The sequence below is a fragment of the Protopterus annectens genome, chromosome 16.part0 (genome assembly GCF_019279795.1).
Source record: "Protopterus annectens isolate FY-2018-M chromosome 16.part0, PAN1.0, whole genome shotgun sequence".
Taxonomy (NCBI): Eukaryota; Metazoa; Chordata; order Ceratodontiformes; family Protopteridae; genus Protopterus; species Protopterus annectens.
Genome location: NC_056750.1, coordinates 851,616,220 through 851,643,453, shown reverse-complemented (window position 1 = coordinate 851,643,453; position 27,234 = coordinate 851,616,220). Strand labels below are relative to the sequence as shown.

The 27,234-nt window shown below is 43.4% G+C and overlaps 1 protein-coding gene across 1 annotated transcript in view; it reads left to right on the top strand.

Moving 5' to 3' along the window:
- Positions 1 to 27,234, top strand: part of RAB2B (RAB2B, member RAS oncogene family) — a 1,018,409-nt gene that overhangs the window by 743,027 nt on the left and 248,148 nt on the right. Inside the window, exon 7 of the mRNA XM_044058254.1 lies at positions 6,618 to 6,686. Coding sequence (XP_043914189.1) covers positions 6,618 to 6,686 — 69 coding nt within the window. The remainder of the gene's footprint in view (positions 1 to 6,617; positions 6,687 to 27,234) is intronic.

The following is a 27,234-nucleotide window of genomic DNA, read 5'->3' as shown; positions in this document are numbered from 1 at the left end:
CAGTCAGGTGTGGTTACTCTTTCTTTGGCCTGTTCTGAGATACTTTTCATGGGTCTTGGATTCCATTTTGTATCTGATTTCTCACCCGGCAGGTCTAGATTTGCTGAACCTTCAGACACTCATGTTAACTGCATGGTTTTCTCCAATTTCCCTGATGGCCAGTGTGACATCCCTTCTCTAGGCCAGTAATCACGGAGCCTGAATCCCCACCACTGACGCTGGAGAGGGATGTTCACTTGAAATGTAAATGGATGCACTCAGTATTTCCAGATGCAGACCTCTCTGCATCAAGCACAATTCCCTTAAGAGCACAGAGGAAATGTAGTCAGCCCAGGGTCTGGATTTCTCTGTCTCCCTCCAAGTCCCCAGTAAGACTCCCTACTGGCACAGCTTTGGAGTCAAGTCTTCAGATGAGTGCCAAGTCCTCCATCACACTCTGTGAAAGCAGTGCTTCGTGTCTCTGTTCCAAGTAGCTCACACACGCACTTTGAGATTTAACTCACACACACACACACACACACACACACACACACACACACACACACACACACACACACACACACACACACACACACACCCTGGGAAAGGCTGGCAAGGGTTTACTAGCTATGACCTCTTCTGCCCAGACTATAAGGTAGCTGTCACTGCCACCAAACACTACAAAGCCAGCTACCTAAGGCTCTTGAAAGGGTACCCAGTTATACTGAGTGAAGTTAATACAAGTGATCATGTTGACCAAACAGCAAGGCTTTCTGGTGTGGCCAGAGTTATCCCCAAATAAATATATGCAAGCACTCTCAGAACTTAAATATTTTTTAGAAAGCCACAATGACTAGTTTAAATATATTTAATAATTAATAAAAAACATGAAAATTACTAAGTATCTGTTTACAGTAAACACCAGAGCTACAGTCTCAGGAAATATTGAAAATAACACAGATGGAAAGTTTCACACAGATGCAGAAAAAAGTTATTTTGCTAATCTCGCTATCTATTCCTGGTTGACTAAAAGAATTACTGTTAGCTAGTTAAGTTAATGTGGGTGAGGGTCTTTCTAGTCAGGTTTCCAAGAGCAGTCTGCCTCTGAGACTTCAGTCTCCTGTAATATTAAAACTTTTTCTGTACAGAGTGACATAACATAATCTGGTCAACTGACTTTTGGTTCCCACACTGTTACCAACACTAGAAGCTGCTAAGGTTTAACACCTATGTGCTACCACCATGCATATCTGGAGCTCTTCTAAGATCTACTGCAGCATCTGGAAGCCATAGAACAATAAAACAATTCCACTGTTCCTACAGGAGCTACAAACTATTCTCTCACACAGACATTGCGTATCTGGCTGCCTTCAGAACTGTGGGATAACATCTTTTTGGCTTAATCCGTAAAGTAATTTAATTCCAAGAATATTTTTTCAATATCAGGTGGATTAACCTCTTCGCTTAAAGTATATGCTGTTACAGTGTGTACATTTAAGCAGTTACAGTAATACATGTACATTTCTGTCCAGAAGGTAACACTGTTGATACATTTTAACACAAGCACCTTTACAAATACATTTTTAAACACAAGCATGTGTACAATCAGTTTGATACACAAATGACATACAATTCTTTACAAAATTCCAGCTAACTATGCTGGCATACTTTACACATCCACTGTCCTACTTCTCCTGGCATGGCTGGCAGTACCTTCTATCGCCACAGCCAGAAATGCCAAGCTTTTATAAAGAGTGGTGCATATGTTATCTTCTCAGAAAATGTCTATGTGTAGAGTATGTGCCAGTAAGTGGAAATGTTTCACTTTCTCGCCTAACTGTCAAGGATTTAGGTTCATAGGTTTCATAGGTTCATAGGTTCATACTAGGCTATCTGCCCAAGGGCATTTATAAGCCTAGCCCATAGTTATTTGGCTTTCACCACCCCTTTAGTTTGAATAAAACTATGCCTATTATTTTGCTGTGCCTCTGTCAAGCAGTGACACTGAAGTAATCCCTGGGGTATATCTGCGATCCCCCATCCATTGGTCAAGATTCCTCTTGAACAAGGCCAGTGAGGTGCTCTGCCTCACATGTACCGGGATTTTGTTCCACAGCATAGGGAGTCTCTGGGTGATGAATCTGTCCCTCCAGCACGTTCTATTAATAACCGTGTCAAGGTTTAAGTCTCCGCCCTTGTGGTTCTGAGGGATCTAGATTTTTGAGGTGAAGCATATTCATCAAATCAGGGTTTGACATGGCCTTATATGTCAAGCACAGGTCACCTCTGAGCAAGCGGTATGAGACTGAATAGAGCTGGAGTTCTTTCAGTCGGGCAGCATAAGACATATTTTGAGACCCTTTATCCTTTTGGTGAGGAACTTTTGGGGCCTTTCCAGCTGCTGCAGGTGTCGGGTCAGATACATTCCGAATGGGGCATTGTACTCAATCATAGGTCTAATGAGTGATGAGTACAGGGGACGATGACCTCCCTTGATCTAGATGTGAATCCCTTCATGATCAGGTGGGCAATGTAGAAGGTTTTCCTAACTACTTTAGCAACATGAGTGTCAAGCGAAGGCTACTGTCAACCTGGGTCCCCAGATCCCTGATGACTTCTTCTGTGCTCAGTGGATTGCCACCTATATGGTAGCTAGGGGTAACCTTGTTTTTCCCGAAGGGTATGACTATGCATTTCTTGGCATTTAACTTTAGGCCATGGCTCTGGCACCAGTTATCCGCTTCTGTGAGGCCCTTCTGAAGGATATCTGTGTCAGATGTGTTTTCGACTATGGCCCAGTTTGCAGTCATCTGCAAACTTTGTCAGCCATAACCCTCCTGTGTTTGCTTGTACTTCAGAAAAGTAGATGCCGAACAAGAGTGGACCCAGGACTGGGCCCTGTGGGACACCACTTGTGACAGGCTTTGAGTCTGACATGGCTCCAGCAACTCTGACCCTGTGGGTTCTGTCACTTAGCCAGTTTGCAACCCATCTTGTGATGTATGGGTTTACATTCAAGCTGATGAGTTTTTCGATGATACCTGAGTGGGGTATTGTGTCGAAGGCCTTTGCCAGGTCAAGGTAGGCTGTATGGACTGCCTTTCGCTCATCAATGGCCTTGGTGACTGTCTCGAAAAAGTCAACCAAGTTTAAAAGGCATGATCTGCCTTTGACAAAGCCAAACTGGGTTGGATCCAAAGTCTGTAAGTTCCCTATGTCTTTATTTATGAGTTCCATTATGATCCTCTCCATGGCTTTGCAGATAAGGCTTGTCAAGCTAATGGGACGGTAATTTCCAGGGTCGGTGGAGGCACCGCCCTTGTGAAGTGGGACCACAGTCGCCATGCGCCACTCCTTGGAGTGCGTATCCTGAGGTGAGGCTAAGATTAAACAGCTGTCCTAACTGTGGGTTTAATTCCTCATTGAGTTCGTGGAGCACACAGCCGGGGACACCATCCGGTCCCATGGATGCTGTGTTTTTTGCTTTGGAGAGAGCAGTTCTCACCTGGGCGTTGGAGATGTTTGGGGCTACAATCCTCTGGTATAGATATCTCTCCTTTTGGGGAGGGGGGAGAATTTGCACTGAACCTGTCAGCCAGTATGTTGGCAATGTGTGTAGGTTCAGTAATCTTCACATCATTTTGACCTAATTCTGAGCATATCTGGGAGTTTCCTCCTAGGTTTCTAACATAGCTAAAGAAGGCCTTATGATTGTCTTTTGAGTCCTTGGCGATTTTTCTCTCAAAATTTGCCTTGGATGATTTTATGAGAGCTCTTAGTTTTTTACTTATAATGATCAAAGGTGTCTTACCTTTCAAGGATTTTGCTCTATCTTGTAGTAGCTTCCTCCTTTTGTTGTAGAGCTTGTTTATGGCTGGGGTCCACCAGACTGGACGCTTGCCTTTGGTACAAAGAGTCTTAGTTTTGTTTGGGATTGCCTGATCCACGCAGTCCTGTAGGTGCTGGTAGAAGGCATTTGTAAGTGATTCAGCGGTTTGAGTAATGTTTACCACTGGCTCAGGGGCCATAAAGGAGACCACACTAGTTTTTAGAAGTGTGAAGTCTGCTTTTGAGAAGTTTTTCACTGTGGTCTTTTTTATTTCAGGTGGGGGCGGGATGAGGACCTCCAGCGAGATTAGTTTATGATCTGATCTCACCAGTGAGGGGTATACTTCCGGTGTTGAACATTGTGATCCCATGTTCGTGATGATGAGATCAAGTATGTTTTCTCCTCTTGTGGGGATGGTGACTAGTTGTTCCATGGCATTTGAGTTTATGAACTCCAGGAACCTTTGGGCTAGAGTGTTTGGGCTTGAGTAGTGTTCCCAGTCTATATTAGGGTAGTTGAAGTCACCTAGTATGATGGTGTTTGGAGATACATTTATCCCTCCATTGTTTTCAGGAAGGCCATGTGAGGTTCCTGAGTTTGAGAGGGTGGCCTGTAACATGCTACAAATTGCAGAGCAGTCTTGCCTATGGTTAATTGCACCTGGATGGTCTCCGATGCATCGTGCGTTGCCACCAACCTTGAGGTGTGGGTGTCCTTTATGAATATGGACACCCCTCCTTTCTTGGTGTTGTCCGGATTTTGGGGCGGAACGCATGATATGAGGTGAAACCTGCTAGTGCTGGGGTGCTCTCAGGAGCCTTGAACCAGGTTTCTGTCACAGCACAGACATCGATGTTCTCCATACTGAGAAGGGCCTCGAGTGCGTGCATCTTGAGATTGAGACTTCTGGCATTGAGCAGCAATACCCTTAGTTTTTTTACTTTTTTGTGTTCTAGGGTGGTAGGTTTAGAATTTGAGCCTTGCCTAAAAAAGGCACTATGGGGTGGCAAGAGCCTTTGCCAATATCCGGAAGCCTAGGGTGACAGGTGCAAGCCGTCCCTTGCGAAGCAGCGTGGCTTGTCCAGCATGTCATCCCAGGCAGACAGACATTGGATCCCCTTTGAGTGACACCAGAATTTAAGCCAATTATTAAAGCTGATCATCTTATCACTGTATTGTGGCATCATTCTAGGTGAAGGTAGGATACTGCTCAAGGTCAGGGTCATACCTGCCTGGGCTACATAATCAGAGAGCTCCTCAATGTCTCTTTTCATGTAGTCCAAGGAGGTACGTCTCAGGTCGTTGACACCAGCGTGGACAATGACTGAGTCGTACTTGTACCTGCTGTTGAGAGACCTGGGTGCTTGTGTTATGTGGCAGATTCTAGCGCCCGACAGGCAGCTTACTGTGACCTTCTACTTACTTTAGATCCTTTTCCATCCCCTTTGGAGGTGATTCTGGACGTCCTTGCAGAATTTATCTTTGGATCCATTTACTCTACTATTAAGATAAAATTCAGTGATTTTCAATTTTCACATTGGTAGGGATAATAATCCATTGGCTGCTGTCAAAATTTTGAAGGCCTTTCTCAGGGGTACTTTTTTTGTCACATCCTCCAGTCTGGGACTTTGTCCTGCCGTAGCATTTGCCTTTCCTGTTTCGGGTGCTGGCTGCACCTCCATTTGAGCCTTGGCTGATATAAAGCTATTGTTTTGGAAGACTTTATTCTTAGTGGTGGTTACTTCTACTAAGTGGGTGTCAGAGCTGCAGGCCTCTCTTTGGTTCCTTCATAGATAGTTGTTCATAGTTTTTCATAGATAGTTTTTTGTAGGTAGTTTTTCATAGATAGGGTTGTCCCTCTGCACAGATTCTGCTTTTATCCCAGAGGTGACTACAGAAGGTAATTTGAATCAGTCCATTTTCATGTCCGTGTTTTCCTGAAATTTCCAGCAAAGGAGAATATTTACTTACATTGTCTGCATGTCTGTACACAATTGAGGATTTATTTGGACATAACCAAATCTTTCAGAAAGTCTGAACGGTATTGTCTCCTTTTCAAAGGCCCAGTTGGGTACACCAGTGTCTCTCTCATTGTATTTCCTTTGGGTGCAGTTTGAAAGGAAAGCCCTTGTGCTGTAAACCAAACGGTGATTCTGCTAGAGCTATGGCGACTTCTACAGCTGTTTTTTCCAGCGCTGCTTTGGATGATGATTACGCAACTCCTACTTGGTGGTCCTTACACATTTGTGTGCCTTTATAAATTGGACATTCAGCTGAGGATCAGAGCCTGTTTTGGTTCCACCATATTGCTCAATATCCTTTCTTAAGACCTCCCTAGAGTTTTACGTGGCTGGACACTCTTGTCTCACAGGTTGAATGCAGGCAGAAAATATAACATTGATTACAAAAGTTCTGTATTTACCATAATGATAGATCTGTGTTATCTTTCCATCTGATTAACTCTTCTCTACTGCCTCACTGTTGTGGCAGGTTTTTCAGCTATAGGATGGCAGAGATGAGGTCGGTTTTCCTCTTTTGTTTAGGGTCCTTAGTATTTTTTGGGGGGGGAGGGGGATTTGAGTACTGCAGCTTGGGTAGAGAGTGGCAGACTCCATCTGATTTAATTGTAGTTGAGAGGGAGATTATAGGTAGAGGAGGTGGAACTTGATGGGCTGATGTCTTTGGAATATGGCTGGCATCCAAAGTCGCATCAGGTAATCCAATGGTTGAACCAACCACATGGAAAGACAGAACACAGGTCTATCGTTATGGTAAGTACATAACTCATTTTTGCTCTGTTTCCTTCTAGGCATTCATTGACACAGCAAAGGAAATCTATAAGAAGATTCAGCAGGGTCTGTTTGATATCAACAATGAGGTATGTCTTTTCATGTGGCTTGTAACCATCATCCTGTCAGCTGGTTCTGTGCATCCTGCTTGCATATAGAATATTGTCCATATCAGAATATAAACAGAAAGTATTTTTGCATTTCTTTTGTTGAGAGTACTGCTCAGGTAAACATATTAAAAATGAAGGCATTTGGTGGAGCTGCTTGTATATTTTATCTCTGACAGTTTTGCACATGTAATATGCCGGTCCTAGGACTAATTTCTTTTTAAACCTAAGATTCATCATTCTGTTCAAAGCTGAACTTGACCTGGAGTTTGCAATGTTTTCTAACTGCACTCTAATGCCTTCTGTTAGTTAAAGGAAAAGCCCAGGCTCTGACATGTAAACTCAAATGCAAGTTTTCCTTTATCTTTGTAAAATCAGCCTAGCCTCTTGCTGTTACACGAATGCTCTAAAGTTTTTCAGGTTTACATTTCTCCCCTTTCTTAGCGTATGGCAGGGATGCCCATCCCCCCTTCTTTTGTATCTCATTCTTTCAGGTGACTTTGTATACACCTTCATGACGTACCTTCAACACAGTCTAATCAGTAGTTCCCTCTCCTGATGTTCTGCCCACACTGTCACATACACATCATCAAGGGTGTCCCGGTTAACAGCTGCTATAAAGTACTGCATGCATTGTTGTGGAACTGTCTTACTACCACTGTTTCCTTCAGGACTGAAAACGTTATCTGAGCAAGTATTTCCGCCAGTAAAAGTGCTTGAAAACTATCCTCACCTAACTGTTTCGTTAAGTTAATTGCATAAAGTTTTACTGCATACAAATCTGTGCCTCCAGTTAATACCACCTGTGTGTAATTAAATATTTTATTGGTTGTGTTCTACTGTTGTGGCTGATTTTTTTTTTTTTTTTCTTCTTCTTCTTCTTATACAGTTGGTCCCCAACCCACCGTGCTTCATACCCATCAACCTCTTTGAGCCAGAAATCTGGTCAAAGGCTCAAAAATAGGGGCAATTTTTAAATATTGCTCTTACAAAGTTGGAAAGTTGATAGAATAACAGATTTTGCATTAGCATGGATTTTTTGACGGTTACGGAGTCTAAATGGCAAATGTCTGCTATTTTGTAACTTCAGTAGTTAATGATTTATCCCAGATTTGCCTGAAAACCTAAAATATAAGACATAAATCAAGAGTTTAGAGGTATGCCATGCTTTGGTGTGTGTATGTGTATTAGTGTGTTTTTCATTCTGATGGCATGTATGTTAGTGAATGCATGTGTGAAAGCAGGTCTGTGTGTGTGAATGCAGAAGAGACTGTACGAGACGGACTGAGCAGTGCATGTGTGAAAGCAGAATGTGTGTGTTTGTGAATGCAGATGAGACTGTGTCTGTGAGTGTGAGAGAGAGAGTTAACGATGCGTGAGAGTGAACAGTGCATGTGTGAAAGCAGAATGTATGTGTGTGAATGCAGAAGAGACTGTGTGTGTGTATGAGAGGGAGTTAGCGATGTACGAGTGATCGGTGCATGCATGAAAGCAGAATGTGTGTGTGTTTGTAAATGCAGATGAGACTGTGCCTGCGAGTGTACTGAACGGGAAATGTCAGAGTCTGTGTGTGTCAGAGAGAGTAAGTGAGGCGAGAGGGACACAGTGTGAAGTCTGAGAGTGATGCGAAAAATGGCTGCAACAGCTAAGGATGTTCCCGTACCTAACAGCTAAGGATGTTCCCGTACCTACAGAGACTATACCTCTCAATCTCTCCTGACATTCACAAAAATAGGGACAGGTTTAAAATGTGGCTGTTACAGTTTGTTCCTGCAATGTGCTTTTCTGCTTGCTTGCATTACCTCACCTGTAGTAAGTGTACAGTCGTAAAGTCAAATGTATGGCATTATTTAGTGAACTTCAGTCATCTGCAGTAGGCAGTTTCAAGATGAGAAGACCAAAAATATGACATGGAAATTTGGACTGCTGAGCTGTAGGGTTTTCCATTACTGCAGTAGTCCCCAAAAACTAGGCTTCCTTTGGTACTGGCCACAGCGAAACCTTGCTGAACATTTCTTCCATGGTTTTGGAACAAAAAGAAAAATGTGCATGTCTGTGTGCATGTTAGTGAGTGAATGCGTGCAAGAAAGGAGTATGTCTGTGTGTGTATGAATGAGAGTGAGCAATGCATGACCGAATGAGCTGTGTGCGTGGATGCAGAATGTGTGTGTACGAATGCAGAAGACTGTGTATGAGAACGAGTGAGCAGTGCATCACAGAATGTAGAGTGCATACATGAAAGCAAAATGAGAAATGAAACCGGATTCAAAGCAATGAGGTTAAAAATTATTAAACCACAGCGATACAGGACTAGAAAAAGGTTTATTACATAAAGCGCTTTTCGTCTGTGATAGTACACAGACTTCCTCAGACAATACACAGTTTAAAAAGACAACTTAAATAGTACAACAATACTGATTCGTAGAAAATGGGCCAATCATACAGGGTTATGGCCATATGTAAGATTTAAAAGCATACACTCAATAATCACACTAACTCAAATACCATTGTGAGTAGTATTAGTGATAAAATAGTATAATAAAATACTACAAAACAAAGAATATCCTAAACCTGGTCACTCAAGCGGAGACCAGATATTACCTAAGTAGAAATAGTAAAATAAAATAAAATAAATTACATAAAGTATATAAAAAACTACTAAGATGCAAGTTTATCTGGACAAATTCCTTAATTTAAGGAGGCTGCTAATAGAGCAACCTTCATTAAGACCTGGTAGAACGTAGGCATTTAATCTAATCTGCCAACGTAATTCTGATGCTTCCAGAAGTAAATGTAAGGGAGCCCCTCTCATAGTGTCGTGTATCTGATCAATTACCATGTATCTAAAATGGTGGCCATTATGCTGGGTAATATGCTTAGCAAGAGCATCCGGTTTCATTTCTCAGTTTGAGCTAGTCCATGTTTTATTTGTTTTATGGCTTCCGGATCTGTTAGCAGTGATGGTTTCTCTCCTAATGCTACTCCAGCATTACTTAGGAGCTGCAATAGTGCTCTTCCAGCACCAGCTACTTTGTCTACAGCTGCACAGGACAGTTTGTTTGATTCGTTATTCCAGAGGATGGAATCGCTTTGTGCGAGACTTGACAAGCTTGACACTCAACAGCAGGATATGAAAAACCTATTCTTGCCTTTCGTTAAACAATTCAAAGTCTACTCTTGCGGAGAATGCGCCAGGGGGCGCTGTGCTACCAGCTAACACTCTTGCATCCCCTTCCCTACTGAATGAACGTAGTGATCTTGGCGTTTTGAATTCATCAAACGGTAGGGTGCTTCCTACCATAGTTCCTGACCCTTTGCAACGGCCAGGAACAGTTATTCTACTAAACTCAACAAATACATCTAATGGCAGGTCGGTTCCTACGACTATCCCTGACTCATCGCAACGGCCACGAACAAGCAATTCACTTACCCCAACGGACTGTTCAGTTGGAGTGGAACAACCATTAAATAGTGGCATAGTAGGTGATTTACAGAGACAACCTTGCCTTATTGAACGAACGGAGCATGCCAGCAACAATGCGTCTAACAATGCGTCTAGCAGTTTGCTTGATGGGGCTCCGATACTGGGCAATTGGTTGTCCGAGGACTTTGTTCTTTCAGGATATGGGCAAAGGGCAGTTCGCACGATGCCCAACAACACACCTGACAGCCAAGAGGTAAATAACTTACTAGCTGATAAATTGAAAACTTTTGACAAACTTTTACTTAAGCTTAAAAAACTTAAACTGGAAATTTCCTATTTTAATGAATGCATTGCTTGTAATGTCATCCCAAAAGGCCTGAGGCATTTTCAATACCCAACAGGGTTAGTTTTAAATTCTGATTTTCACAAAGAGTTGATTAATCTCTTTGACCAACAAGGACTGGACTTATTAAAATTAATGATTAAGCATTACACATTATGGGTGGCACAGCTTAATGAAGAAATTACTGTTTTGGATAATTCCATCAAATCACACGAGGAATTTAGCAGGTACAAATATGACTATAGCAGATGCTTTAGTAGCATCGATCAGTACCTGACTAAACTAAAGTCCAATAAAGTTAAGAAATTGGAGCGTGATTTGAAGGCGTATGAATTAGGGGTGGCTTATCCACCTCCAGCGCCTTCGCAAACATGGAACTTTAACATTGGAAACGTTAATACATCCATTACAGCTAGTGGTAGTGAGGTTCCATCTGATAACATTAGAGAGCTGGACACTTTTGGGGACACATTAGTGGATCATGGTGTTAGGAGGAGTGAGAGATTACAGAATCGGAGACAACAACCAGCTTATAATGTTACGCCTATTGGCCAGCAACAGGTTTTTTTACAATGCCAGCCGTCAGGGGGCCATTCCAAAGCAGAGGAACAAATTACAGCAACCAACCAGGGCGAAACAACAGAAACAGAATTTTCAGAGACAGTAGATACTAGGTGCATTTGTAACCTGGCTCTACCTCCGAACACAGGGGAGGCCCTGGACTGTATAGTCACTGTTGTTCCTAGTATGGATTTATCTTTGAATTCAGCTAATATCTCATTGGTAGATGGGTTTAACACTCCGGTTCTTTCCATCAACGAAGTCGTGAGACCGGTTATTTCCACTAACCAACTAGGTGACTTAAATATTTTTAACTACTCAACAGTGCCTATTCCAGATGATCTTGCTGACTTTTTATCAAAAGGGCATACTTATGTCCCCCAACAAAAGTTTGATCTAGTTAACACTATTATAGACATTAAAATGTTTGCTCGTAAATTGAATTTTAACCTGTTGTTTGAACCTAATACCACTAGTAATAATGCCCCACATAATATTAAGGTTCCCAGTATGTTTAATCCACCTTTGCACCCCTTAGTCCAAGCCTTTGAGAACAGTTGTGAACTTGATTTGAGATATAGCAATTTGCATTTATTTTCAGGTACCAATGACTTGGGCAGAGATGAAATGTTATTATTGGATTTTGTTAAGTCACATTCTTTAAGAATTTGTAAGCCTGACAAGGGAGGAGGAGTTGTAGTCTTTGATAAAATTGACTATTTTGATAGGATGCTTGACTTTCAAATGATGCATATTCGTTAAGCTCTAGATCTGAAGTTAATAATGCTTATAGTAGCATTAAAAACTCCCTAGACGAAATGCTATTTGAGGGTAGACTTGATCAAGACCAACACAAATATCTTATTACTTTATTTCCTAGATTTCCTTGTATCTTTGGTATACCAAAGATACACAAGGACCTCCTCAACCCACCCATGCGTCCCTTAGTCGATGGGCGTGGATCCCCTACATACCCTTGTGCCAAACTGGTCGATACAATATTACAAAAATATCTGAAGGATGAAGAGCAAATATGTAAGGACTCCTGGTCTTTTTTAGCCAAAATAAATAAAATTACATTTTGTAAAGAGTACAATTTCTTGACAATAGATGTCAAAGATTTATATACGTGTATACCTTTACAAATAGCTATTGACTGGGTAGCCTTTTTTCTCAAAAGCAAGGGTGCCCCACCACATGAAATATCACTTGTTACCGAATTATTGGATATGATCCTATATAATAATAATTTTATATTGGGAGAGAATTTCTATCTCCAAAAAATCGGGGTGGCTATGGGGTCGCCATGTGGGGCCAGTTTGGCTAATATTGTGATGTCTTACTGGGAAAGGGAGAATGTACTTAATAATTTATCACTTATGTCCAAGATCAAGTATTACACCCGGTACCTGGATGATATTTTCATCCTATTAGAGGGTGGAGAAACTGATAGTGTACTATTAGATCAATTTAATAAGTCAACTGATTTCTTATCCTTTACTTCCACTTTTAACACTGAGGCGATAGCTTACCTAGATGTATGGTTGGTGAAAAACGAAGTACTTAACAAATACGTAGCAAGTATATATAGAAAGCCAACACACTCTAATTCATTCCTTCATTTCAGTAGCTGCCACCCGAGTTATCAAAAAAGGTCAGTAGTTAAGGGCCAGCTCGTACGAGCAGCTCGGATGGTTAGCTTAGATGATGACTTTCTTAAGGAATGTAATGCACTTAAGAACATGTTTCTACATAGAGGCTATCCATCAAACTTGCTAGACAACTTAGTTAAGGAAGTTACTAACAAAAGACTAAGAGGGATGTATCAACCTATACTTAACATCGCCCCAATATGCGAACTTGAGTTTAGGGTAGAACCTGTGGGTGAAGTAAATTCACTTCATCTTAATACCAAACTAATTTTAACATATTGCCCTTCTAGCAGGTTTATTATGGACATTATTATTAAGAATTGGAATATGTTTCGTTCCAACCACTCAGTTCTGAATAAAGTGGGTGATAGACCTGAAGTCACCTATAGAAGAGGTAAAAATCTGAAAGGTCTATTAGAACAACCTGAGGTGAAATGTAGCCGAACCCCTGGTATGTTCAAATGCCAAAACTGCAACCAGTGTAGGTACATTTTTGAATCTAATAGATTTAAGATCAATAACATCAGATTTGACATTCGGTGTAGATGCACTTGTAATTCCAGAATGGTTGTTTACCTAGCTTTATGCCAAAAATGCACAGGATTTTATGTTGGCAAAACTGAGCGTAGATTAAGAGATCGGATCTACGAACATCAATACGCAATTAGCAAAGCCAAACAAGAAAATGCTCTTGCTAAGCATATTACCCAGCATAATGGCCACCATTTTAGATACATGGTAATTGATCAGATACACTACACTATGAGAGGGGCTCCCTTACATTTACTTCTGGAAGCATCAGAATTACGTTGGCAGATTAGATTAAATGCCTACGTTCTACCAGGTCTTAATGAAGGTTGCTCTATTAGCAGCCTCCTTAAATTAAGGAATTTGTCCAGATAAACTTGCATCTTAGTAGTTTTTTATATACTTTATGTAATTTATTTTATTTTATTTTACTATTTCCACTTAGGCAATATCTGGTCTCCGCTTGAGTGACTAGGTTTAGGATATTCTTTGTTTTGTAGTATTTTATTATACTATTTTATCACTAATACTACTTACAATGGTATTTGAGTTAGTGTGATTATTGAGTGTATGCTTTTAAATCTTATATATGGCCATAACCCTGTATGATTGGCCCATTGTCTACGAATCAGTATTGTTGTACTATTTAAGTTGTCTTTTTAAACTGTGTATTGTCTGAGGAAGTCTGTGTACTATCACAGACGAAAAGCGCTTTATGTAATAAACCTTTTTCTAGTCCTGTATCGCTGTGGTTTAATAATTTTTAACCTCATTGCTTTGAATCCGGTTTCATTTCTCAGTTTGAGCTAGTCCGTGTTTTATTTGTTTTATGAAAGCAAAATGTCTGTGTATACAAATGCAGAGGAGACTCTGTATGTATGATAGAGAATGAGCCAATGCATGAGCAAATGAACAGTCTGTGTGAAAGCAAAAAATGTCTGTGTGAATACGGAAGAGAATGTGTGTGTGTATGAGACGGTGAGCAGTACATGTGTGAAAGCAGAATGTATGCGAATGGATAAATGACTGTGTATGCGATACGATGATGAGATGGTGACTACTGAGATCCACTATAAGAGAGTCAATAGGGATGTCTGTTGAGCCATTATTTTGCACTCGTTAAGCAGCGCTTTTGCTGTTTAGTGTAAAATACACCAACTTCAGACCACAACACTTGTGTGTGCGAGTGTGTATGTGCTGCTGTCTGTATCTGTGAGTGAATGTGTGTTTTGGGTGCAACACTATCAATCTGGTTTGTATTTTTTGTTCATAAATAGAGGAAAAAGTGTGCAAATGCCGAAAAACTTTGCAAAACTTTGAAATATCTCGCCGACCAGTGCTGTAATATGCAATTTGTTTAATGACCAGTACAGCATTTTCTTGAATCAGCAACCATGTTTTTGCTGAAAGTTGTCTTCAGACAAGTCTGTATACCTGGCTGACTAATAAAAATAAACATAAAGCATATTGATTGTAGTTTAGCACAAATTAATATGGAATAAATAAAAACAAGATCATCATCAGCTCCTGGTTGGCATCTACTTTTCTGAAGTAAAAGCCAATACCAAAGTCTCTAGCTGACTATGTTTGCAGATTACTGCAAGCTAGGAGCAGTCATTGAATCCCCAAATGACTTGGCCATCCTGCAGGAAGGTTTGTCTCAAATAAGTAGTGTCAAGATCATGGTCTGAAACTAAATGCCAAAAAATGCGTTATTGAATTATTTTAATAATGCCACTGGATACACTTAACATTTTGCCTGGCTTTGAAACATAGAATCAACAGCTTTGTTTACCACTTAAGAGATGATCTCATACCAGCTATGTGGATTTGAACCATCTTATTGGGTCATAGGTGTTTACTAGGCTAACTAGCCCAAGGGCCTTTTTAAGCCTAGCCATGCATCGCAAATCTCTGACAAGTTCTGATACCCTTGATAAGTGTAAGCATGGGCCTGGGAGATTAACCATTTACAGGTTACCTGTTTGCATTAGAGACCTAGGTGCCAAACCAGGGATGAATTTCTGGTTTACCATCCAGTTGTCCAAGTTGCCCTTGAATTGGGTTAGTGAGGAACTCTGCTTCGCATGGATTGGGAGCCTGTGCCATAGATGGGGTAGTCTCTGGGATACATACCCATCTCTCCAGCAGATCCCGTTTATATCACAGGCCAAGTTTAAGTCTTTAGAAGGGTAATTATGGTGCTGTTTGTTTTGTCGATATGCAGGAGGTCCATCAGAGTGGAGTCTGACAATGCCCTTTATGCCAGGCATAGATCTTCCCTCAAAAGCCTGTAGGAGATGGAACACAGGGATATGGCCTTGAGGCGGTCTGCATAGGACACATTACTTATGCCCTGTATTCTTTTAGTAAGGAACCTCTGTGGATGTTCCAGTTGTTGGATATGCCTGGTTAGATACATACCAAAGGGCACATTGTACTCTATGAATGGTCTGATGAATGTTGAATACAGTGGAACAGTGACTTCTTGGACTTAGATGCCATACCTTTGTTTATAAGTTGCGCAACATAGAATGATTTCCTCACCACTGTTGACACGTGATGATCAAAAGCTAGATTACTATGTGTGTGTATCCAAGTCCCTGACTACTGGGTCATCTCTAAGGGGTGTGTTGTCAGTATGATAGTTACCAGGGATTGATGACTTCTCAAAGGATACGGTTATGCATTTCTTGGCATTTAGTTTTAGTCCATGTCTCTGACACCAGTTGTTGGTCTGTCAGCCCCTCCTGGAGAACATTTGTGTCAGTGTGAGATTCAGTGACTGCTCCTAATTTGCAATCATCTGCACATTTAGTCATCCAGAGACCACTGACATTGGCCTTGAATTCTGAGAAGTAAATGTCAAAAAGGAGCTGCCCAAGGACTGATCCCTGAGGGACTCCACTTGTGACTGGCCTCTTTATAGTGGTGGACTCCCCAATTCTAACTTCCTGGGTCCTGTCTGAGCCAGTTGGCTATCTATTGGCTGACATATAGGGTTGTACCTAACCTCTTGAGTTTGTCAACAATGCCCGAGTGGTGTATTGTCAAATGCAGTCCAAGTTGAAGATATGACAACCAAGGCTATAAGAAAAGTATTGATTTATTCCAAGACTTCAGGTAAACACTTTCGTACAAAACTTCATCAGACCATCTCTTGAAATAAGTCCATACTTTTCTTGTAGCCTTGGTTGTCATATCTTCAGCTTGGACTGTACTTTACTTGTGGAGACTGGTGAATTTTGGTGGTACATTCATTTTTGTCTATTGTGTCAAATGCCTTGGCCAGAGCAAAGTAGGCATTGTGAACGATTTTTGCCCTCATCCATTGCTTTGGTGACCTTCTCAAAGAAGTCCACCAGGTTGAGTAGGCATTATCTGTCCTTGACGAAACCAAACTGGGTTGAGTCCAGTGTCTGGAGGTTTACTTTATCTCTGTTAATCATCTCCATGATAATTCTTTCCATAGCTTTAGATATAAGACTAGTGAGACTTATGGGGTCTTTTGATGGCCTGCCTTTGTGCAGAGGGATTTATGTTGCTGTTCTCCATTCATGAGGCACAAAGCTTGTTTGCAGGCTACAGTTAAATAGTAATTCCAGAGACCCGGATAGGTCATGTTTCATGCTATTTAGAGGACATCCTGAGATATTGTCTGGGCCCATTGATGCAGTGCTCTTGGTCTTGGAGGAAAGGTTGAGGGGGAGTGAGGAGTAAAGTTGGAGCTGAATTTATCAGCCAGGAGCTTTGCTGCATCTTCTGGCTCAATTTACAATGAGCTCTGCACACAATTGTGTGTTGTCTTTGAGGTTGTGGACATAGCTAAAGAATGCTTTATGGTTGTCCTTGGCTTGGGTGGCCAAACTTGCCTCAAATTTGGCTTTGACAGACGTTATTTGTCCTCTGAGGAGTTTTAGTTTGAGAATGCTTTTATCCTGCTGGGTGCTGCACCTCCTAATTTTTGACTTGATTTTCTTCCTCCTGTTATGCATCCAATTGATTTTGTGATTCCACCAAGGTGGCTTCTTTTTGGAGTTAGTTCTGTACTACTTCCTGGTAGGTGCAGCTGTCTCTATGCAGCTATTAATATGCCTGTGCAGGATTTCTGTGAACAGTTCTGTATAGTCAGAAGTGTTCAGTGTTTATAGGGGCTTGCAATTTTGCCAGGTTCTCACTTATAGCAAAAGGTTAGCCTTAGAATAGTTCCTGAATATTCCTGGTTTAGCTGGCGGTCCAGGTTTTATTTTTACTTCAAAGGAGACCATTTTGTTGTCTGACCTTACCATGGAAGGCATTACAGTAGGGGGTGTGCAGCAGTCTCCCATATTAGTGAGGATCAGATTCAGTATGGTTGCACCTCTGATTGGTGTATTGACTATCTGGTCCAGGGCGTTTGTTACAAAATCCAGGAATCTCTGTGCATGTACGTTTGATGTATAGGATTCCCATTTAATAGTGGGGTAATTAGTCACCCATGAATGTGGTATTGGGTTAGATGGTTAGTGATGTTCTTCGTGTTTCACTGTTGCAATCATTATATTTGGGGTAATCCTGCTGGCAGGTTGCCCTCAGTCGGCCTGAATTCCAAAGTCTTGGGTCCTACGTCGGCTGTCATCGCCCCTGACGTCAGGGGTATAAAAGAAGCAGCCGACGCCATTTTCTTTTGTCGTCTTGCCGCGCGGTGCCCGAAGCAGAAGCAGTTCGCAAGTGCCGGTCGGCTGACTCCTGAGATTTTCAAGTTCGAATTTCAGATCCGAAGTCTTCTATAAAGCTAAGTATTTGGGGAAACTTTTTTCTTGCTCCAGAACCGATGTCAGAAAAAGTTAATAATTGTATTTCTTGTGGGAAGCAAATACCTCATAAGGACTTTCATTCTTACTGTATTCCTTGCCTAGGCCCTGATCATAGTTTTCTGGGTTGTCTGTTTTGTGCTAGATTTAACCAAAGCACTATTAAGCTTTGGTATGATTTTGCTTTAAACTACTTTGGACGCAGATTTAATTATCCAGAAATGTCGTCGGAAAGCCATCCGCCTACCAGAGTTCACAAAAAACGCAAAGAAAAAGAAAGACAGCCGAGGCCCAAAACAGATGACGAAGCTTCTCCTAAGCCATTCGCCGGTTCGCTGGTTCTCAGTGAGATGCTTTCGCAGCCCCTGACGATCGCTACTTTAGAGTCTCAGGCCACTACTGACTCCCACGTGGAGTCGGCCATGCCGCTGGAAACTCAAGATATTGGAACCTTGGATGCTGATCCTTCAGATGGGTCCGGAGCCACTGAGCAGGCACCGGCTTCTGAGGGGGTATTCAGACCCAAGCATCTATACATTAAACTGACTTCAAAGACTAAAGCACCTTCAAAGGCAAAGAAGCAACCTCAAGAGCCACGTGTACAGGCCTCCATGCCCAAAAAACAGATGCTCAAAATGGCCAAAGACTTGATTACCTTGATCAGGGGTTCCCATCCCCCTCCTGATAAGAGGCCTAGGCAAGAGACTGACTATGAATCTTCAGATCAGGTTTCCATTTCTTCTGATTCCTCTTTTGATCAGGAATATTCTTTTCCCCCCTATGAGGATACTGATGCTGAAGAAATCCATACCTTCAGTTTCTTCTCTTGAGGACTACTCTTTTGGGGAAACCTTACATACCATGAGGGAGCATTTTCACTGGGAGAGCCAAGATTTTTCAGAGTCTAAAAAAAGGCTCACGGATTTCCTGTTACTACCTCAGCACAAGCCACTAGCCATCCCCCCGTGTTAGATATTGTAGATGTGTTTTCAGAGTCTAGCTTTACCCCTGACTCTATCTCCAGCTCTTGTTAAGCCTGACAGACATTACAGGGTTCCTGATTCACATAAATTCCTTTTTAAAAAGCCTGCTGCAGACCCAGTAACTATTTCTCAGGGTCCCAAGGGAGTTAAGGCTTCCGCTGCAAAAAATCTTACCCCTTCTGACAGGGATTCTAGGGCACTGGATAGATGGGGAAAAAAGGTTTACACATCTGCTACCTTGGCTATGAGGGCCTTAAACCGTCAGTTTCATATGCTCAAATATCAGCAACATATCTTGGCATTGCTTAAACAGAAAATGTTGTTAAACTCAATGTGCAGAAAACAAGGAAATGCAGGATATTTTGCATGCAGCTGAACAAGTTGGAAAGCATACTTTGCAACGTGGTTTTAATTCTTTAGAGGCCTCCTGCAGGGCTGCAGTTACAGGTTCTGTAATTAGAAGGCATGCTTGGTTAAAGGTATAAAATCTGCCTGATCATGTTAAAGTTAAATTATTAGATGCACCTTTACAGCATGATTCTTTGTTTGGTGTTAAGGCAGAAGAGGTGTTAAAGAAAATGGAGGACAAGGCTAAACCTATGCAAACGGTCAAAGATTTCTTACAAGTACAGCCACCTAGGTTTAGGAGACACTGGCCAATAAAGAATTGGTCCTTTCCTGTGTCAGACAGACCTTAAAGGGGCAGACCCAGGCACCCTAGAGGCAGATCCCAGGCGCAAGGTTCATATACAGGTCAAAGCAATGGGGTGCTTCTACCCCCAAAAGTGGAGAAGTCAAATCACAAACTTACAGTAAACAGTCCTAATGACTTCCCCCTACCTGCACCAAGCACTTATTTCCTGGCAGCAAATTTGGGGGAAAAATTAGCACTTTTTTCTCAAAACTGGCACATTATAACCCAGGACAAGTGGGTTCTAAATATCGTGTCACAAGGCTACAAGTTCCATTTCCATACCCTGTCAAAGGCAAATGGCTGGCCAGATCTCCCAAAAAATCAATGGGCAAATGCACAAAAACAAGTCTCATCCCTCATGGACATGGGGGCCATTCAACAAGTACCAGAGCAAGAGCAGGGACAAGGATTTTACTCGACTGTTCTTGGTACCCAGGAAGGACAAGGCCTGGAGACCAATACTGGAACTATCGATTCTGAACACATTTCTGGATGTACCAAAATTCAAAATGTTGACTTTGCAGCAGCTACTGCCCATGCTGGGCTTGTAACTTTAGATATAAAAGAGGCATACCTGCATGTCCCAATCAGACAAATATGCAGAAGATACCTCAGATTCAAGGCTGGCTCAATGCACTACCAATTCTCTGCACTGCCCTTTGGCTTATCTACTGTGCCCAGGGTCTTTACAAAGTGTCTGGCACCAGTAATTGCATTCTGCAGACAAAGAGGAATACAAATATATCCTTACTTGGACGACTGTCTAATTCAAGCAGAGAACAAGGACATCCTCCTACAGGATCTGGCATTTGTGAAAAAACTTCTAACATGCCTAGGGTACACAGTCAACGAAAAGAAATAAAAACTAGTACCCTCTCAAGAGATAATATTCCTGGGTGCAAGCTTAAATACAACAGCCCAGATGGCTTCTCACGCCAGACAAACAAAGGCAACTGATTATCTACTTCAGAATGTTGGCAACAAAGGCCCAGTTATCTGCAAGGAACATTCTGCAGGCTTTGGGCTTCATGGCATCCTGCATCCTACTAATTCCATATGCAAGACTGCATATGAGGAAACTTCAGTGGTACCTAAAAGTGTTTGGACTCAACATTGCCACAGCATGGAAACTATGATTACTCTCATTCCCTGCCTGCCACAGGAGTTTCGATGGTGGACAAAGACTTGTCACCAAAACAAGGGACAGCTGTTCACATTACCTCCAGCCAGGCAAACATTAACAACGGATGCAACAGATTATGCCTGGGGGGCCCACATGGCAGGAAGATGCATTCAGGGAACATGGACCTCAAACCAAATGCATCCACATATCAATCAAAAAGAGATCACCAAACAAAATGTCTATTGCACTAAATTCACTCTGCCTACCACAAGCAAAGTCCCAAGAACACAACAAGGCAGAGGACTCCACGTAGAGCTAGTCAAGTTCTTTTATTCAATCAGATCGGAGATGAAACCTTGTATTCTGTGCCATCCCATAAAAAGAAAATATCAACAAAACGTATGTAAAAACGTAAATTATTAGTCCATGCATGTGTAACTTCAAATATGGTGTTGTTCTCCCAATATGCCAACACTAGGTTGGCATATGAGTTCGCACAGGGTGTGCCCATGGCTACACCTTATTGTTGTGTATAATAATCTCCCTGACAAGTGAAAATATTATGTTCCAGGACAATATTCAAAAGCTTACTAATTCTTTGAATATTGTTCATATTAAATGGTCTTATTAAGTAATATGCTCTCTATCGCGTGAATACCATATTTATTATCAATCACTGTAAAAAGATTAATGTTAAGTTGTCAATCTCGCCTTCATTCTTGCTGGATAGGTTCGGAGCTGAACCTCGGCTCCGACTCGGCCTATACTAAAGCTCGAGAGCTAATTTTACCGGCTCGAGGCAACCCTATATCCCATGATGCTAGGCGGTAACTACCCAGATCTCGTTTGCCGCTTTCGCTAGCGAGGTGCTCTTTTTACCGGCTCACAGGTTAGTGAATAATTTTCAGAAAAATCTTAGTTTTCTACTTAGTTTTCCCCTAGTATAGTAATATATATTTTCTAAATAGGCTAGTTTTTCGGTTATTTTAAATTTTTAGTTCCTATTTTTATCCCTTATCCCAGTCATACTCCCCACCCTAGGTTAGGCCTTAGGCCCTTCCGTTTTATTCTTAGTTCCCTCACAGGGATTCTTAGCTGTGTGAGTGTACCTTTAGTATCCCTGTATCCTTGTCTGAGTGTGTGTGTGTGTGTTTTTTCTATCTTTACAATTGTTTTCCTTTCGACAGCAATATGTCGAAGGACACAAAGGTCTCAGGCTTCAAGAGGTGTGACTCGTGCTGTCAGAAGATCTCTGACAGACGGTCACACTTCTTGTGTTTATTGCCTGGGACCCCTGCACCTGCAGGGCTCTTGCTCGGTGTGCCATGCATTCAGCCCAAGAGTCCTGCAGGAGCGCAGGAATAAGTTGATCCTGAGGGGCTTATTAAAGCCCGAAGGTTCCCCGGCTAAGTCCGTGCCGGGGAAGCCTTCGAAGCCACCTAAACCATCGGCTCCAAGCTCTAAGCCTTCGGATGGTGGCTCACCTTCTGCAACACTATCGGCTCCGGCCGGAGCCGATACCTCTGTATCGCAGCTGCCTGCATCAGCTCCGGCCGGAGCCGATGCCTCTAAGACTCTATCTTCAGAATCGGCTCCGGCTGGAGCCGACGTGTGTACGGCTCCATCAACCTTGATGCCCTCCACATGCAAGAGGTCCAGATCTTCATCTCTGGAATCTATCCATTCGGCTCCGAGGTCACCTTCACTCGCGGAGCCATCGGAGCCATTCCTCTCTGTCTTCCAGGCTTTCCGACCATGACCTTGAGAGGGTGGTAAGCAGACTATTACAGTCTCAGGCACTGGCCCAAATGCTTCACAGCCCGTCTCATCAGACAGCGGCTACGTCCATGCAACATACTATTCCTCCTTCGACTCTGACCCAGTGTTCGGAGCCGTGACCGTTGTGACATCGGAGCCGATAACCTCCCCCTTTGGCTCAGTTGTCTGCTCTGATCTCGTCCATGGTGCTATCCTTGGAGGGATCTGGGCGCTTGGACTCTCTCGCCGGCACCGAGGGGGCGAGTGGCATCAGACCCTTGTCCGACCCTGTTCTCCCTCTCGGAGCGTCGGCGTTGGTGAGTTCGGCCCCAACATCGGCTTCGGAGCCGTCCCTGTCGGTGCCGGCTGGGGTTCCAAGCTCTTCGGAGCGGGAGCTCTCTAGCCTGCCTGATAGGGGCGCCTTCAAGGTCATGAGGAGCGTACTGGCCCCAGTGCCTGCTCTCCGGTCAGCTCCATCAGCTCCTCCCACTGTAGTGCCTGCTGAGGTCTCTTCCCACTCTCTCGCCCCCGGCCACAGAGATCCAACGCCTCAGGTTTCCCCATTGGGAGTATCCTCCTCTTCCGAGGTTTCTCCTGATCTGTCAGGTGAACCCCCGCGTAAGAGGAAGCATGTGGACTCCCCTGAGTCCGTCACATCTGACACCGACTTGGATGAGTCGGAAGGATCCCCAAGGTCCCCCTCTGAGGATGTCTCCTCTGACATCCTTGAAATCTTTAAACAGAGGGGGAACTGGTCTTCCCTTAATCCTTCCGAGGATGAGTCTGTTTACCTGGAGGCTTTTGGTTCTCGACCCTCCACCTCCTGGGTGTCTTCGCCCTTCGACCCCCTTATGGAAGTAGTGGCGCGGAAGGTGTGGACGGCCCCTGATTCGATGGAACCCACCCCACGGAGGCCTTCCAAATTTATAACAGCCCCTTCTGATAAGCAATTTTTATCTAAAGGTGTCCCAGTTGATGCCATGGTGGTGGGGGCAGCCACCAAGACTGAACCGGCTGATCCTTCAGTGCCTGTCCATACGCCTAATAAGGAATCTAGGACAATGGATAGGTACGGCAAGCGGATGTTCTCGTCAGCTACCTTTGCCATGCGGTCGCTGAATTACTTATGCCACTTCACCCGTCTTCAAAGAGACATTCTTAAAGATCTGGGTGAGGTCCTACAGGATCCATCAGCTGCTGGGTCTCAGGACAAAATTAACTCACAGCTAGGAACCCTGAATTCCATTGTCAACTCCTCCATGTGGCTTATTTCGTATGCAGCTGTTGGGGCGAGTAGGGTCGCAGGCACAGGTGCGCCTTTGAGGCGTCACGCCTGGATGCGGCTTTGCAAAATCGCATACTCCTTCAAGGCGTCTTTCACTAACTCCCCCTTTGATGGTTCAGCATTGTTTGGACCTCAAGTGAAAGATACTTGACCAGATGCGAACAAGATGGCAAGACTCTTTCTGCCGTAGGAGTCCGTTTTTCAACCCCATCTAGACCATATCCTAAGGGTCAAAAGGGTGGAAAAATGTGGTTCCGTAAATCACAAGGAGTCATGCCTGACGCAAGAGGTCAGTTCACCCCTAGAGGCAGAGGGGGGAACAACAACAACAGACACCGTCCAAGAAGCAGAGGGGGTCCGCAGAATCAGGGTAGCAGAGAAACTCTCTCTGACAAACCCTTCCAGCATCCCTGAGGTGCTGCCCAACTGTCCACCTTCGGAGGCAGTCAGGGGAAGATTATCGCTGTACCCACAAGCCTGGCTCTCCCTCACTCAAGACAAATGGGTGCAGTCGATCATATCCGAGGGTTACAAAATCCCCTTTATCCAAACCCCAACGATTCAAATGGGGTCTCTTCCAGACATTCCACCCAGTCTAAGGGAACAAGCAGCACTAGAAATATCAAAGCTGCTAAAAAAGAGAGTCATCCAGCCAGTCCCAGCAGACCAACTAGGATCCGGAGTCTACTCAAAGTTCTTTTTGGTACCAAAAAAAACGGGGGACTGGAGGCCAATATTGGATCTCAGCAAACTAAACAAGTTTGTAAAAAGAACGAGGTTCCGGATGGTCACGCTTCAGTCCATTTTGCCCCTTCTGGGCAATGACAATTGGATGTGCTCAGTGGACCTTCAGGATGCGTACTATCACATCAAAATGCACAGGCGCTCCAGAAGGTTTCTCCGCTACCGGCTGGGAGCCAGTCACTACCAGTTCAGAGCCCTGCCCTTTGGTCTCACTACAGCCCCCCGTGTGTTCACCAAATGTATGGCAGCGGTTACGGCTCACCTGAGACGTCAAGGATTCCAGCTGTTTCCATATCTAGACGACTGGCTCCTCACTGCCACCACCAGGCATCAACAACTTCTAGCCAGAGATTACACCATTCACATTTGCAAAGAGCTAGGTATCTCTCTAAATTTAGAAAAGTCTGCCTTGTCGCCTTGTCAGTCTATTACCTTCATAGGCGCCACCTTGGACACCGTTCAGCTCTCAGCAAAGTTAACAGAGCAGAGGGTCTTAAATATTTAAAATCATGTTCACGTCCTCCTTCAGAGCAACAAAATTCAGGCCAGGTATGTTCTGAAAGTATTAGGTCTCATGCCGGCAGCCATCACGCTGCTTCCCCTTGCCCGCTTTTACATGTGGCTTCTTCAATAGATGCTTTTCTCCCAGTGGTCCTTCCAACAGCTCCCTATGACACACAAGATCTTAATAACTCTATCTTGCAGAAAACATCTATCTTGGTGGATGGTCTCCCCTCAAGTCCATCAAGGCAGACCATTTATTCCTCCCCCTCGGTCGCCATAGTCACAACGGACGCCTCCCTGATTGGGTGGGGGGGGGGGGCATTTTCAGGGCAGGACAGTCCATGGCACATGGCAACCCTTCGAATGCCACTTGCACATAAACGTCCTGGAGATGAGAGCAGTGCTTTTGACGTTGCAAGCCCTCCAAGACTCTCTTCCCCTGGGGACTATTGCAATTCAGATGGACAATATGTCCGTAGTATGGTATATCAACAAGAAGGGCGGAACCAAGTCCTATCCCCTGTGCCGAGAAGCACTCAGACTCTGGCAATGGTGATCTCTTCTCAGCGGTTTCTGATAGCAACGCACATCCCCGGGAAGTCCAACGTCATAGCGGACAGGCTGAGCAGAGCTATTCTCATGCCCCACGAGTGGTCTCTCAAGCAATCAGTGACGGATGAAATTTTTCGGAAGTGGGAGTTTCCTTGCTGCGACCTTTTTGCAACACCACAAAACAGCAAGTGCCTCTACTTCTTCACTCTCTTCCCCCTTCCAGGCCATCCCCCCAGAGATGCTCTAGTCCACGATTGGCCTCGGGGACTTCTATACGCCTTTCCATTAATCACACAGATAATTCAGAAAGCTACCACCTTGAGAGCCAAGATGATCCTCATTGCCCCTTATTGGCCTCGACAGATATGGTTCCCTTTCCTGCATCGCTATCTTTTGGAGCAGCCTTGGCATCTGGATCCAGTGCCAGATCTTTTCGCCCATCAGTCAGGGCAGCTGCACCAATCCGTCCAATCTCTCAACCTCACAGCTTGGTTGCTCCACTTCCTTCCCTAGCCAGGCTTCCAATGATTTCAAATTCTGTCCGGGATATTATTGTAGCTTCCCTTAAGTCTTCCACCAGAAGGATGTATGCTAGTAAATGGCAACGTTTTTTTCTTTTGGGCAAAGGCTAGGAACATAGATCCCTTCACTGCTCCAATACACTCGGTCTTGGATTTCCTAGCTGAAATCTTTCATTCAGGATCTTCTTCCTCCACAGTAAAAGTTCAGCTAGCAGCCATTTCAAGTTTTCACATAGGCTTGTCGGACTCCAGTATCATGTCCCATAAGCTTTGCAAAGCATTCCTGAGAGGTATCTTTTTACTCAGGCCCCCCGATCAAAGACCCCCCACCACAGTGGGATTTAAACTTAGTTTTAGCATCCTTGATTCTCCCTCCCTTTGAACCTGCGGCTTCCTGTTCATTGAAGTTACTTTCCTGGAAGACACTCTTCCTAGTCGCTATTACATCTGCTAGGAGAGTATCTGAACTTCATGCCCTCTGCATTCGTCCTCCTTATTTAGTGTTTCATAAAGACAGAGTTTCTCTAAGAACTAACCCATCTTTTTTACCCAAGGTGGCTTCTCAGACAAATTTAAATCAATCTATTCATCTTCCAGTTTTCTTCCCTAATTATTCAAACAAGGCGGAGCAAAAACTACATTGTCTGGACGTTCGTCAACTCCACTACTATCTGGACAGAACTAAACAAATCAGGAAATCTGATAAACTATTCTTATCTTATGCAGAAAGTAGAAAGGTCCTTCCGGTATCCAAGGTGACCCTGTCTAGGTGGCTGTCTTCTGTGATTACCTATATTTATCAACTCAGAGGTAAAGAATTGATTACTAGGCCAAGAGCCCATTCAACCAGAGTGTTAGCTACATCAGCAGCCTTTCAAGCTAGAGTGCCAATAGACACTATCTGTGCGGCAGCCACATGGGCCTCTCCTCATACCTTTGTTACACATTACAAATTGGACATGGCCTCCAGAAACAGGGCAAATTTTGGTTCCACCATTCTCAAGAGTCTGTTCCAATGAGCCACCCAGGATGAAGGTGCTAGGGACACGGTCCCATCCAGCAAGA